Source organism: Sminthopsis crassicaudata, chromosome 2 (assembly GCF_048593235.1).
Source record: "Sminthopsis crassicaudata isolate SCR6 chromosome 2, ASM4859323v1, whole genome shotgun sequence".
Classification (NCBI taxonomy): Eukaryota; Metazoa; Chordata; class Mammalia; order Dasyuromorphia; family Dasyuridae; genus Sminthopsis; species Sminthopsis crassicaudata.
Window position 1 is genome coordinate 440,294,283 of NC_133618.1, and position 15,468 is coordinate 440,309,750.

The 15,468-nt window shown below is 33.4% G+C and overlaps 1 protein-coding gene across 6 annotated transcripts in view; it reads left to right on the top strand.

Annotated features, from left to right (window-relative positions):
• The window catches only part of PHF20 (PHD finger protein 20), a 127,472-nt gene that overhangs the window by 99,082 nt on the left and 12,922 nt on the right, over positions 1 to 15,468 (top strand). For all 6 annotated transcript variants that reach the window (XM_074292526.1, XM_074292530.1, XM_074292531.1 and 3 more), the window contains one exon: positions 4,261 to 4,360. In XM_074292526.1, the coding sequence (XP_074148627.1) occupies positions 4,261 to 4,360 (100 nt within the window). The remainder of the gene's footprint in view (positions 1 to 4,260; positions 4,361 to 15,468) is intronic.

The following is a 15,468-nucleotide window of genomic DNA, read 5'->3' on the forward strand; positions in this document are numbered from 1 at the left end:
GGCAATTCCTTAATTTCTAATTCTTTGCTACCATGAAAAGGCTAGTATAAATATTTTTGTTCATATGGGTTCTTTTTCTTTTTCTTTGGCCATTTTTAGCATATTGATCTCATAATGGTATCACTGAATCTAAGAATATATAGAGTTTAATAGCTTTGATGGCATAGTTCCATTTATTGTTTGTTGGACTACTTTAGAGCACCTGTAATGATGTATTAAACTATCTGTTTTTTCATAACCAGATACTATTTGTTATTTTCCTTTTTTTATTCCCATTTTTCCTTTTCTCAGTCTGATGGGGCATATAGTGCTTAAATCAGTTATTTTAATTTGTATTTGTGTAATTATGAGTGAATTAGAGCACTTTTTTATGTGGCTATTAACTTGGAATTTCTTTCTTTGAAAATTTGCTATTTACATATCCTTTGACCATACATCAATTGGGGAATGGTTCTTCTTATTATATATATTTGATTCGGTTTTCTATAGAGTTTAAGATATGCATTTTTTTTTATCATAGAAACTTACTGCAAAGATTTCCCCCTTAATTTCCTATTCTCATCAAATTTAACTCCATTATGTAAAAGCTTTTTAGTTTAGTGTATTCCATAATATCCATTTTATTTCCAGTGATCCTCTCTATTTCTTATTTGATCAAGAACTCTTTTCCTATCCTTAGATCTAACAGATAATTTCCTTCACATTTCTTTAATGTGTTTATGATATCTTTTATGCCTAAATTATTTACCCATACACAGTGTGAGATGTTAATTTATACCTAGTTATTGCCAAACTACTTTTCCAGTTTTCTTAATAGTTTTTGTCTTATTTCAATTGCTGTGATCTTTGGATTTGCTAAACATTAGGTTACAATGCTTGTTTGCTTCTGTATATTATATACCCACTCTCTGCTCCACTGATTAACCTCTCTATTTTACCCATTACCAAATTGTTTTTGATGATTATAATTTTGTAGTATAGTATGATATTTGGTGCTACTAGGCCTCCTTCCTCCCCACTTTTTTTCCCTCATTAACTCTTCTTATATTCTTGACTTTTTATTACTCTAGATGAATTTTACTAATTTTTTTATAATCTACAAAGTAAGCCTTTGGGTTGATTGGTATGGCACTGAATAAATTATTTTAGGAGGTATTATCATTTTTATTATATTGGCTTATTTATTATATTGACTTGAGAATATTTTTTCAGTTATTTAGATCTTTCTTCAATTGTTCATATAAGTCCTGGAGTTTCAATTATTTTATGCTGTCTATATTTTAAGTGGAGTTTCTTCATTTATCTTTTACATGCTGAATTTTGTTGGGAATATGCAGAAATTTTATTGATTTGTGTGGTTTATTTTATACCCTGAAGTTTTGCTAAAGTTTTAATTGTTTCAATTAATTTTAAATTAATTTCTAGGATTCTCTTAAGTAACCATCATATGCTATCTACAGAAAAGTTATAGTTTTGTGTTTTTTCCTTTGCCTTTGCTTATTTTTTCAGTTTCTTTCTCTTGTCTAATTATGCTATTAGTAGCATTTCTAGTCCAGTATTGAATTTTCACTTGTAAAAATTTTTATAATGATAATTTGGTTTTCTTTCCTTTTTAAAAACTACTCGGTAATAGTGGTTTATATATTATTTTGTTTTCATAAACTACTTCCTAGTTTTATTTATTCCTCTTTTTTTTTGCTTTCAATTTTTCTTAATCTCTCCTATAAATTTCTATTTTTGTATTTAATTTTTTTGTTAAAATTTTCTAATTGAATTTGATTAGAACATTAGTTTTCCATCTTTAATTGATGACTATGTATAGAAATATAAAAATTTCCGTACATACTACTTTGGCTCCCACCGATTGTATTATATTGTCTCATTGTTGTCATTAAGGAAATAATTGATTCTATTATTCTTTAATATACCCATTCTTTAGGATTATTTAGTTTCCAATTAATTTTTAATCTTTAATTTAAAATTCCTTTACTGAATGTCATTTTTTTAGTGCTTTTCTGTTATGTTCACTCACTTGAATAATTTCTGATTCTTTGTGACCCTATTTAGGGTTTTTTGGGCAAAGATACTAGAATGATTTCCCATTTTCTGCTCCAGCTCATTTTTTACAGATGAGGAACTGAGTCAAATATAGATTAAGTGACTGGTTCAGAGTCACATAGCTTGTAAGTGTTTGAAGCTGATTTGAACTCAGGAAGATGAGTCTCTCTGACTCTAGGTTCAGCACTCTATCTACTATGCACCTAGCTGCCGTATAGTATCAGTAAAAGATGCACTTAACATTTCTGCTTTTTTCCATATATTTGGGGAGGTTTTTTCTCCTAAAATGTTAATTTTTTTTTTTTTTTTTTTTTTTTGTACAGAACTCAGCTTCTCAGCTGAGAAATTATACATTCTCATTCAGTGTTCTTCAGAGATCTGTCATATCTGACTTTTCTAAAATTCTGTTCAAGTGCTGAATTTATTTTTTATGTTTTTGTTAGATTTATGTAGATCTGAGAGGGGTAAATTGCAGTCTCCCACAATGTTTCTTTGCTTCATGTATATATCCCAGTAAGTCAAGCCTCCACACAGTTCTAAAATGATTTTCTTAAGTCTTACCATATCACTTTTCTAATTAATCATTTCCTGTTTCCTCTAAGGATAATGTTTAATCACTCTGGTATTCACAATGCTTCATGACTTCATACCAATTTACTTTTCTAGCTTTATTATACATAATTTCTCTTCTGATACTCTGTGATCCAGCGTTATGGACTTTATTATTGTTCTTCATACATGACATTCCATTTCCTATCTCCAGAATTTTGTCTTGACTAAACTTGCCTGAAATACACTTCTGCCTCCTTTCTGCCTGTTAGTAAACCCGTTTTCCATCAAAACTCAGGTCGTACATAACCTTCTACATGAGGCTTTTTCTAATCCCCTTAGCTGCTATTGCATTCCCCCTTAAAAGTTGCCATGTATATCTTTTATATATCCTTGAATATGTATGTTTTGTGTCTCTCCCCTTCCTCTGCTTTGTAATGTAAGTGTTTTTAGAAAGCATTGTTACTTTTTTCTTTGTATCCTCAGTGCCTAGCATGGTACCTGGCACTTTTTAGCATCTTAAATGTTTGTTGATTGATTCTATACTTTCAGAAACATCATTTATTTATTTTATCTACTCATGCTTGAAAGTTTTTTTTTTTTTTTTTAATCTCTTTAGCAGTTCAGGTGCATTACTTGAATGCATTTGTATTCTTAAATACCTTCTGCACATCCCCGATATATCTTTCCTAGGATTTCAGAGTTGGAAGAGAACCTAAGGATTAACTAGTTCACTTCTAATGCAATGCATGAACTACTTCTAAGGTACATTTGATAAGTTACTATTCAGCTTCTTGAACACCTCCACTGAGAGGAAGCCCCTTACTTTATAAAGTGATTGGTTACTGCTTATGAGAGCTCTCTTTGCTAGAAAATTCCCCTTTCATTGAGATAAAATTACCCTCTTCTGACTTTTCACCCACTAGTTCTAGTCCTGGTCTATCTAAGCACAGGTATTTTAAATTAATTTACTTATAGCTGTAATGGAAGGATAAGAGTTAGACACTGATGAAATAAACAGCTGTCAGTAGCATAAAACTCACTTGGTAGGTTGCATTTTGATAGTATTAGAGGAAAACTGAGATATATTGTCCTCTGTGTTCCATATATGAAATTTTTGACTTGAATTTGTGATTTCAGGTTTGTGATTAACATATCAATTAATATTGCTATAAAACATGTACTTCTCCACTTACCTCATTCTTTGAGGCACACCAAAAGTCTCATCTCTTCCATAGAGCTTTTCTCTGCTCCAGCTTATTATTATTACTCCCATTTCTCAATTCTCTTAGCACTAAGTTGTACTTTATTTATTTCATTTATATTTCTCTTGCTCTCTCTAATGAGATCATGAGTTTCTTAATAAAGGCACTATATTGTGTATTTTGATGTTCATAATTAATATTGAAAAAGTTGAAAATATTTTATTGGTTGATTTCCTCTTTCCCTTTCCTCTGCTTGGTTCCCTGATAATTTGTCCTTAAAACATAAACAGAAATAAGAACCTTTGTCAATGCTGTCAGACTAGCTGTGAAAGTCTTACTTGTTAATAAATAAGCTATGGATGGTGTGAAGGGAAGGCTTCCCAGGTTGGTTGTCATAAGGATATATTTGACATCTCTGCAATCTGACTTTGTTGCTTAATTTCTGCAGTGTGAAGAATGTCAATGCTGGCAGCATGGAGTGTGCATGGGTTTGCTAGAAGACAACGTGCCTGAGAAATACACCTGCTATATTTGCCAAGATCCTCCAGGTATAGATTCCTAGGGTTACAATTCAGGATGATTTCTTAATATTTGTTTGTACATTCAGTCTCAGTTTTTGAGGAAGGCATTTCCATGAGTGCTTGTAGTAAACTAAACTTTATTGGCATAAATACTACTAATGAGTAATTTGTGATTAAGTTGGAATTTATTGGAATTTATATTAGCTTGGAAATCATTTTCACAGAGAGTGAAAATTGTAATGTGATCTAGATTCAGACAAGGCAGGAGAGTTGTCTACAAAACTTAGTCTGTGGGATACCATGAATAAACACCACACAGCTACACGGTTTTTGCATATTTTGAAATATTTTGCATATTTTGAAAGTGACATTTTGTTATTCATTTAAGGTAGCCATTGTGAATCATTATATTTACTTAGGCAAATCATACTTGGATCTCTGGCTCATAGTTTCCTTTTGTATAATGACGGAGTTGGTCAGTATAATCAGTCAAGTTAATTCTAGTTTCAGTGCCACATAGTAACAATTATTTAATACTTTTTGAATTGAGATCTTCCAAGGCTCTTATGGCAATATTGTAGAATTGCTTATTTTTGAAAGTAACAAAGAGTATTTCTTTAAAAGTATTTTAAGTGTTTTCAGTAATGCAGTCATTCCTTCTACTTAGATTAGTGATCCTTTACTTTGGAACCCAAAACTTTGATTGCTTACTTATACAGTAAATAAATACAAATTATTTACTGATAATTCATAATTTTATATCATTTTTACCTTTTAACAAATTATTTCGCACCTTTGATGCAAAGTCCTATGTCTTCTCACATTCTTAGACTCTTCTGTTATGTTTCTCAAACCCCTGAATCTTGTTTTCTTAATGAAATAGATGTGAACAAAACCTTTCTTTCACATAGTATCCTGTAGTAGTATAAATTAATAGTATAAGCATGTAAAATTAAGAGAAAGTGTTCTTAAAAATCTAAATATAGTTTCTATATGAGGGTCTGTTTTTGTACTTGCATTTTTGATTTCCTTCTCAGATTAATTTTACATTATTTCAAAGAATGATTCTTTTTGTGCAGCAAAATAACTATGGATATGTACATATATATTGTATTTAACATATACTTTAACATATTTAACATGTATTGGTCTACCTGCCATCTGGGGGAGAGGTTAGGGGGAAGGAAGGGAAAATTTGGAACAGAAGGTTTTGAAAGGGTCAGTGCTGAAAAATTACTTATGCATATATCTTGTAAAAAAAAAAAAAAGCTACAGTTCAAAAAAAAAAGTATGAGGGTAAACATTCTGAACATAGTATATATCAGTGGTCCTCAAACTTTTTAAATAGGGGGCCAGTTCAGTGTCCCTTAGACTGTTGGAGGGCTGGACTATAATAAAAACAAAAGCTCACACTCTGTCTCCGCCCCTCATCCCATTTGCCATAACCCAGTGGGCCGCATAAATGTCCTCAGTGGCCACATCTGGCCTGCGGGCCGTAGTTTGAGAACCCCTGGTGTATATAAACAAGAAAGGCATAATAGCTTAAAAATTTTTTTTCAATCATCAGCAAAAATTCATATTATTCACCCTCCCAATACAAATATTCCTTTCTCCTTAAGAACTAAACAGAACAAAATTCAGTAAAATATGTATAGTCAACTGAAACAAATTTCTCACATTGGCCATGTTAAAAAAAATATTTTGAATCTGTACTCTAGTCTTTCACCTTACTGTTAGGTAGTGAATAACACATTTCATCATTAGAGTGAGAGGTCTCATGTTCTTAATTATACCTAGTTCTGGGGGCAGCTAGATGGTGCAGTGGGTAGAGCACCAGCCTTGAAGTCAGGACTACCTGAGTTCAAATCTGGCCTCAGACACTTAACACTTCCTAGATGTGTGACCCTGCGCAAGTCACTTAACCCCAATTGCCTTAGCCAAAAAAAAAAAAAAAAAAGATGTCTTTACCATTGTATAATTTGTTTTTTGGTTCTGTTCACTTCTCTGCCTCAGTTTATAGAAGTTGTCTCAGATTTCTCTAAAACCATCTCATCATTTCTTTTTTTATAAGTAAAAATAAAGTTTTTAATAGATTTTAAAAGTTGATATAGTATTAGCATAATTTCATCAAAAAGGAGAGGAAAACCAAATTGCCAAAATGAGAAATGAAGAGTGAATTAACATCAAATAGAATTGACATATTAAAAAAAAATAAATAACTTACTAAGTTGAATGAGTTAAGCAATGAATTAAAAGAATATGTAAATTCATTTTTAAAATAGAGGTAATCCAAAAACATATGTTGGGCATATATTATGTGACCAGAATTAAACTAGGTATTGAGGATACAAATGCAAATATGAAATAGCTCTTATCCTCAAGAAGTTTATATTCTAATAATAAAGATTAAGCAAGTCATATCTTATACAAGAAGGGCAAACATTCAGATCTCTCTCTTATTTCTCATATCTAATCTGTGGTCTATTTCCATACACTAACACCAACCTGGTACAAACCCTCATCTCTTGCCTGCACGACTTCAAAAGTTTTCTGATTGGTTTCTCTCCATTGCAGTCTATTTTTATGAACCTGACAAACTGAAATTCCAAAAGCACCAAAACATAGGTCTGATCAGGTTTCTCCCTTCTTCTCTTCTTTTTTCCCTTTCTTCTCCCTTAATAAACTGTTATTACAGCCATTTTATCATATCTTACATCATATTTAGATACTATAACTTTTTTATTCATTCTTTAATTTATAGGTATATTTTCAGATTCCCATTCTTTGCCATCTCAAAAGAGTTACAAATATTTTTCTATATCTTTAGAGTTTGTTTTTCTTTAGAATAATCCTTTTCTTAATCAGCCCTCCCAATTCTCCCTCCCCTTAAGTCTTTTTCCTCCTGTTGGGTGAAATTATTTTTGTACCACAGCAGTCTGTGTTTGTGTATCTCTCTGTTTATTCTTCCCTCCTTCAACCAGTTCAGATGAGAATGAGATTGAATTATCAGCTGTTTCCCCTACCTCTTCCTCCTTGTTTGTATAGATGTCTACTTGTATCCTCATATTATGTAAAATAATATTTCTTTGCCTTGTTTTCCATCCACCTCCTCTCAAGGGTTTTCTTCTTCTCTTTCAGTTCTTAAAATTATCAAGACAACAAGGTGCAACAGAATCTCTCTGAAACTTATTGTTCCTACCAGACACTATTTTCTCTGTGTCCTCTGGAATGCTTGTTCCATAGGCAACAACTTCCCTTCATCTTAATTCTTTTTCTTTTCTCTTTCCATCTTCTGTTTATTACTGTAACCTGGCTCTCCCGTAATTCTTCTTTTCCTCAACTTCTTTGCAGCCTTTGACACTGTTAAGCACCTTGTCCTTGATAGTCTCTTCTCTTTTTTTGGGATACCACTCTATCCTGGTTCTTACACCTGATTGTTCTTTCACTGTTTCCTTTGCTTGATCTTTATCCAGATCACACCCTTTACATAAGGGTGTCCTCAAGAGACATTGTCTTTTTTTCTTCCTCTCTACTTCTTCACTTGATCTCATTAGCTTCATTGGATCTAATTATCATCTTTATGCTGATGAAGACCTCCTGCTGCCTTTTAGGCATTTCAAAATCAATGTCCAAAATATATCTTAAATTCAGTATGTCCAAAAGTAAAATAATTTTCCTCCCTTAAACCTTCACTACCTCCTATCTTCTTTGTTAGTATATAGGGCAACACCATTCTCCCAGTCCCTCCCCCTTACAATCCTAGGTATTGGAGCCAACTCCTCAATGAGTCATTCCCTCCCCCCCTCTCCAGTATTCAACCTGTTGCTAAGGCCTGTTAATTTTGCCAACATCTTTTTTTTTTTTCCTTGAGGTTGGGGTTAAGTGACTTGCCCAGGGTCACACAGCTAGTAAGTGTTAAGTGTCTGAGATCAGATTTGAACTCAAGTCCTCCTGAATTCAGGGCTGGTGCTCTATCCACTGCGCCACCTAGCTGCCCCCCCAACATCTTTCAAACACAGACCCTTTTCTCCTTCTGACAGTGCCACCATCGGGTACTTTTTTAATTAAAGGTCCATTTTTCCCCTCCAATATTACATCCAATTTTACTAAATAAATTAGTCTTGGCTTAAACATATATGCTTTGCCTTTTGGAATATCACATTCCAAGTTCTCTACCTCTTTGGAAGATGACTGTTAATATAAAAGTGATCCTGATTATCCTCAGTATTTGAACTCTTTCTAGTTGTTTGTAGCATTTTTTTCCTTTTTCCTAAAAGCTTTGTACTTTAGCTATGTTGTACTTGGGAGTTTTCATTTTGGCATTTCTTTTAGAAGATGACCTATTTTGCCCTTTTATTTTAAATGATCTGAGCAGTTTTCTTTTAAAATTTCTTGAAATATGATGTTTGCTTTTTAGGGGTTCTTTTTTTGGGTGGGGAGAGTATCATAGTATTTACAGAGTGTAGTAATTTTTAAATATTTTATCCTCGATCTGTTTTTCTAGGTCAGTTATTTTACCCATGAGAAACATTGTATTTCTTTTCCACATTTTCAGTCTTTTGACTTGTTTTGATCTTTTTTTGTTGTCTCATGGAGTCTTTGACTTTTATTTGGTCCACTTTAATCTTTAGGGAATCTATTACCTGGTCAGAGTTATTTTATTTGTGATTGTTTAATCTTTTTCTGATTCTTTCTAGTTTCTTTTCTATTTTTTTCCTCAGCTGTTTTTATTTCATTAACAAATTTTGACTTTTTAAATTTAACTCCTGCTTCATTTCTTCCAGAAATTCCCTTTGAATTTGTACCTAAGCTGCATTTTCTTTTGGTGATAGATGTTTGGGAGTAAATTTTCTTCTTCCTGATTTATATATTGAGCTTCTCTGTTAGAGGTATTGGTTTTTTTGTTTGTTCTCTCATTTAACCTACTTCCTGACTTCAGACTTGTTGTTAGGGCCAGGTTCTGTGTACTTCGGGAGGGAAGACTGGGGCGGGTGCTGGCTACTGAGCCTTGTGCTGTATTTCATGATCTCAGGGACAGATCAGTTGGGGACTTACAAGCTTTTAGTACTTTCTAAGTGGTCTGATTCTGTGTAAAATTTGATTGTCTTTCTGGTTTTACCTCTGTCATTTCCTTATGTGGGTTTTGATCTGAAAAATTATAGGCTATAACTAGATTTGATATCTATCAACTATCAGGAAACTTGTTGGTTCAGAAGCATAGAATTGTACCTCTTTAGTCTGAAATTCCTGCCATGGCTAGTCTGCTGTCTTAGATTCTGGCACTGAGGCCCAGTTTTACTCCTGAAGTATGAATTATACTCTGCTAGGGTTTCTGAGCTTCTTTTTTAAAAATTATTGTCCAGAAATGCCTTACCTTGGAAAACCCTTCTGATTATAGGGCCTCTTCCATTCAACTTGGCATCTGAGACTTTAAACTGAGTAGTAGGCAACAAAGCTATTAGTTGTCATCTGTCCTGGTGGTAGTACCCTGGTTCTAGATCTGGGACTGCCTTGGTATATATGGTTGTAGGACTTTATCTTGCTCTGGTACACAGTTTCTCCCTGGGCACAGTAGAGTGTTTTTTAAGACATGTTTTTGACCAGACTCTGTCCCCCAAATTTCTATACCTTTCTAGCTCTCTTCATATGTTGAGCTGAGTTGGATAAATGATTTACTGTTGATTTTTCAGGCTTGATTTCCCTATCAGCATTTGATCTGGTGTATTTTCTTTTCTTTCTTTTTTCTTTTCTTTTTTTTTTTTAAATTATTTTATTATAGCTTTTTATTTACAAAACATTTATGGGTAATCTTTCAACACTGACCCTTGCAAAACCTTCTGTTCCAAATTTTCCCTTCCTTCTCCTCACCCCCTCTCTATCTGGTGTATTTTCTAGGTCTTGTTTTGTAGAGTTTAGTGGAGGGCAATACATCTGCAGTGCTTTCTGCTACTCCACCATCTTGGCTTCACCCCAGATACCAAAACTCTGCACCATCCATTCTGAATAAGTTTTTTGGGTCCATTTGAGCAGGTATCTTGTCAATTAAAAAGCTAAAACAATTCTATTCCAAACATCTTGCTTCCTTTCTGCCAGAAAAATTAAGGGGCTCCTTAATTGGAATTCTGCTTTTTCTAGTCTTGATCCTTGCCAAACAGAGTGAAATATTTTTCCTTTATCTACTTAGTGTATTTCTTTAGTCTCACTGAATAATGATAACTTTGGTGACCATTATTATTTATTGCTTAATACATTTTCTTTTGATTAAGAAGAGAACGATGTAGATTATAAGAATTTTGGGGCCTCTTTTGGCCTTTCTGAATAGTTGGTAGCCCAGACATGAATCTTCTTGGGTTTGGGGCAGTTCCAAATCCAGATAACTTCTTAGTCACATACTCCTCCCTTCAGTCTTCCCTTTTTTAGTTTTCTGGTTATACATGTAGGTTATACATGTATACATGTTATACATATATACATATAACTTTTATGATTAGATATGGTTATGGATAGAGGTCAGAATAGTCTGAGAAGGCTATGTTGAATGCAGAAATTTCATGGCATATTGAAATTTCATAGTGTACATGGAATTGAACATACAATTTGGGAATTCCATCCAGCATTGTAAGCCATTCTGTATATCTCTTGTCTTATTATCTTATTATTATCATGTGCAAGAACTGTCTGTGACTCACAAGTTTTCTATGGGAGAATAGGGAGTCTATCTAGTGTACTATGGACATTTTCTAGATCTGTTGAAATTGTCTGAATTACAGTGGAATACATGGACTATTTATTGATTTTTCAAGGGACATAACTACATAATCATTTCAATCATACATCTGTCTGATAATTTTTATATAACTGCTTCTGTGTTTTTCATGTAACAGCTTGGCACACTTGCTGTGAGCCCCTCAATTGTCTTTAGGATTAACTACAATTTGAATTCTTTGAAATTATAGTATTTAGCAGCTCATGCTTTAAAGCATCAGTGAAAGAATATTGATGCTAATAAAAAGATGCACATTTGTTTCAGGAAGAGGCTTAGGATCATTAATTGAATTGTGGTATTTCCTAAAAGCAATTTGATTCACTTGTTCTATTCCTTTTAATTTTGAGGGCCTCACACATTGCCTATTTACTACACCTGTCTTTTAAATTTATTTACTGCTAGACCATATCTATGAGTTTTCCATCTGCATATTACATTCTGTACAATAACTTTATTTTTAAAAATGTGAATAGTTAGTTGAACTCTTACCATGAATCATGAATTTCATTTGATATAGAGTTTTTAATATTCTGAGGTTTGATGCAACTTTTGTTTTGTCATTTACAAATAGGAACATTTGGAGGACTTCATTATATATAATCTCTCTTCCATTTGGACTTTGTATAACAGTGAAAAACAGCTTTGACAAGTGCTTATTTTCTTGCTTTATGCTTTAAAACTAATAATCAGAAGGTTGTTCAATAAAGTTATATCCCTGTTTTGTCTTTTGAAGAATCTTGTATGATTTTTACATATTCATAGAAAACTACATCTTGGTAAATGAGAATCTGTAAGGTGGTATTATGTTCTACGTTTTATTTTATTTTATTATTATTTTCTTATTAAAGCTTTTTATTTTTCAAAACATATGCTTGGACAACTTTTCAACATTAGCCCTTGCAAAACCTTGTGTTTCAAGTTTCTCTCCTTTCTCTCATGCCCTCCCCTAGTTGGAAAGTAATTCAGTATATGTTAAACATGGTAGAAATATATGTTAAACCCAATATATGCATACATATTTATACAGTTATACCATAGCACAAAAGAAAAAGTGAAGCAAAATAAAACGCAAGCGAACAACAACAAAAAAAGTGAAAATGCTATATTGTGAACCACACTCAGCTCTCATGGTTCTCAGCTCCCATGGCTCTCTCTTTGGGTGTAAATGGCTCTCTTCATCATTGAACAATTAGAACTGGTTTGAATCATCTTATTGTTGAAAAGAGCCACATCCATCAGAATTGATCATCATATAATCTTGCTGTTGCCATGTACAATGATTTATTGGTTCTCTCACTTCACTTAGCATCAATTCATGTAAGTCTCTCCAGGACTCTCTGAAATCATCCTTCTGGTCGTTTCTTACAGAATAATAATGTTCCATAACATTCTTATACCATCACTTATTCAGCCTTTCTCTAACTGATAGTCATCCACTCAATTTCCAGTTTCTTGCCACTACAAAATGGGCTGCTACAAACATTTTTGCACATGTGGGCCCCTTTCCTCTTTTAAGATCTCTTTGGGATATAAGCCCAGTAGAAACACCACTGGGTCAAATGTACAGTTTGATAACTCTTTGGGCATAGTTTCAAATTGCTCTCCAGAATGGCTGGATCTGTTCACAGTTCCATCAACAATGCATCAGTGTCCCAGTTTTCCACATCCCTTTCAACATTTGTCATTATCTTTTCCTGTTATCTTAGGCAATTTGAGAGATGTATAGTGTGTAGTCTGAATTTGCATTTCTCTGATCAATAGTGATTTGAAATACCTTTTCATATGGCTAGAAATAGTTTCAATTTCTTTATCTGCAAATTGTTCATATCTTTTGACCATTTATCAATTGAAGAATGGCTTGAATTCTTAAAAATCTGAGTCAATTCTCTATATATTTTAGAAATGAGGCCTTTATCAGAAATTTTGAATGTAAAAATGTTTTCCCAATTTATTGCTTCCCTTTTAATATTGTCTGCATTAGTTTTGTTTGTACAAAAACATTTAACTTAGTATATTATCAAAATTATCTATTTTGTGATCAATGATTGAAGTAGAAAAGCACCCCAAATGGGACCATGAGAAACATAATCTTGAATCTTTGTAGTTAGAAGTTTATTATTAGTTTTTCACTCCCTATTGCAGATGGATAGTACTTTAACAACCCAGATGTACTGCCCTGAAATCTTGAAACCTGAAAAGCTTGGTGCTGCCTGAGAATGACCCCTTTAGAGATAACTTTATTTATTTATTTATTTTTGCCTCCTGTTTAGAATAGACATTTTTTTTATTATGACAAATGTATCAAGAAGCATTTTGATGTCTCTCTCTTCTTCCTATAAATATGTGGCCCTGAGACCACTCATTTGCTGACCCCCCTGTTCTGGTGGGGTGCAGTTGCTAGCTAGCAATAAACGTTCATAAATTTTAATTATTTTGACTGCCCTGTTTTTCTCTCACCTGGGTACTTCATAATGATCTCCAGTTCTTCTTTGTTCACAAATTCCTTCCTCCTCTATAGATCTGAGAGGTAAACTATCCTATGTTTTTTTAATTTCTAATATGTTTCTAATTGTATTCTTTAGATCATGAACCCACTTTGACCTTATCTTGATATACAGTGTTAGGTGTGGGTCAATGCCTAGTTTTTGCCATATTAATTTCCAGTTTTCCCAGAAATTTTTGTCAAATAATGTATGTTCTATATTTTTAAAAAATAACCAACAATCAGATATGGTGGGACTTTATAATCCCCACAAGGATTTAAATATGTGGTGAATCAGGCAATAACCATTTGTTCAGTTGTGTTCCAGGCACTATGCAAGAGTAGGAGTAGGAGATCAGCCAGCATGCTATTGGCTGTAGTTGAGGTTTGAGGTGATCTTAGTCTTTTAACACAGTAGTGGGAGTGCTGGAAGAGAAAAGGGAATATATAGTAAAGATTTTAGGCAAACAGGCTTTTGGTAACAGATTGAATATGGGGCAAGAGGGGAGGGTAGAGAGTTGAGGATGACATCTAGGTGATGTGACAGGGAGGAAAGTGATATCTTCAGTAGTGATAGGGAATTAGGTAGAAAGGAATTTTGGGGACAAATGATGAGTTATTTTTTCCGCATGTAGAAATGTTTGCAGGATATCCAGCTCAGAATAGCTAATAGAGAGTTGGAAATTAAAGATTGAAAGGTCACAACAAGATTAAGTTCTATGATTAGATCTGAATCATCAACATAGAAATGATAGTTAAATACCCTGAGAGGTAATGAGATCACCAGTAATGGAAGAAAAGAAGACTTAGGTCAGAGATCTGGGGTTGGCACTCATGTCCTTTTTGCAGGACAAAGATCCTGCAAAACTCTTGGTAGAGTTGTGAAAAAAATGTCTAACCATTTTGGAAAGTAGTTTGGAACTATGCTTCATAAGCTAATTAAACCATGCATACCTTTTGGTCTAGTAATACTTTCACTGGGTCTGTATTCCAAAGAGGTGAAAGAAAAGGGAAAAGGACTTATGGACCCCCAAAAATATTTATAGCAGATTTTTTAGTTGTTTTGAGTTTTTAGGGTTTTTTTTGGTGTGTGCCTATTAATTGGAAACAAAGAAGTTGCCTATCAATTAGGGTACAGCTGAACAAACAAATTATGGTTGAATGTGTTGGAATAATGTTATAAGAAATGATGAAAAGGATAGTTTCAGAGAAATCTGGAAAGACTTGTGTGAACTCATGTAAAGTGAAGTGAGCAGAACCAGTAGAACAGTTTATGCAAGAACAAGAAGGAACTTTGATCAGCCCAGTGATCAACTACAATTCCAAAGTACTAATGATGAAACATGCTATTCATTTTCAGAGAGAGAGCAGGTGAACAAATTAAAACTCCTCTCTTCCTTTCTTGTTCCCTTCCTAATACTGTCCACTCCCCTTTGTAATTATCTTCTTTTCTTGCCTTTTCAGTTGGATAGAAAAAGAGGGAGATTATTCATGATTGAAAATAAAATTTGAATTTCAGAAAAATCAAAGATATCCAGCAAAAGATACTAAAAATGAGTCAGAGAGGTTGGAGGAGAACAAGGACTGAGTCATGTACTGAAAATTTGGAGAGAAGAGAGTATCCAAAAGATAGTCATGGATAGTCTCATCTACTAAAGAGAGATCAAGAATACTTGAGGATTGAGGAAAGGTCATTGGATTTGACAGTTTAAGAGATCATTAGTCACTTTGGAGAGAGACACTTGAGTTGAATGATACCATCTTCACTTAGAATTAAGTAGAGAGTGAGAACTGAGGAAGTAGAGGTACTGAGATTAGGTAGCTTTCTCAAGGAGTTCAGCCACAAAAAGCATAAGGAATATGGGTAGTAGTGGGGATAAAAGGATC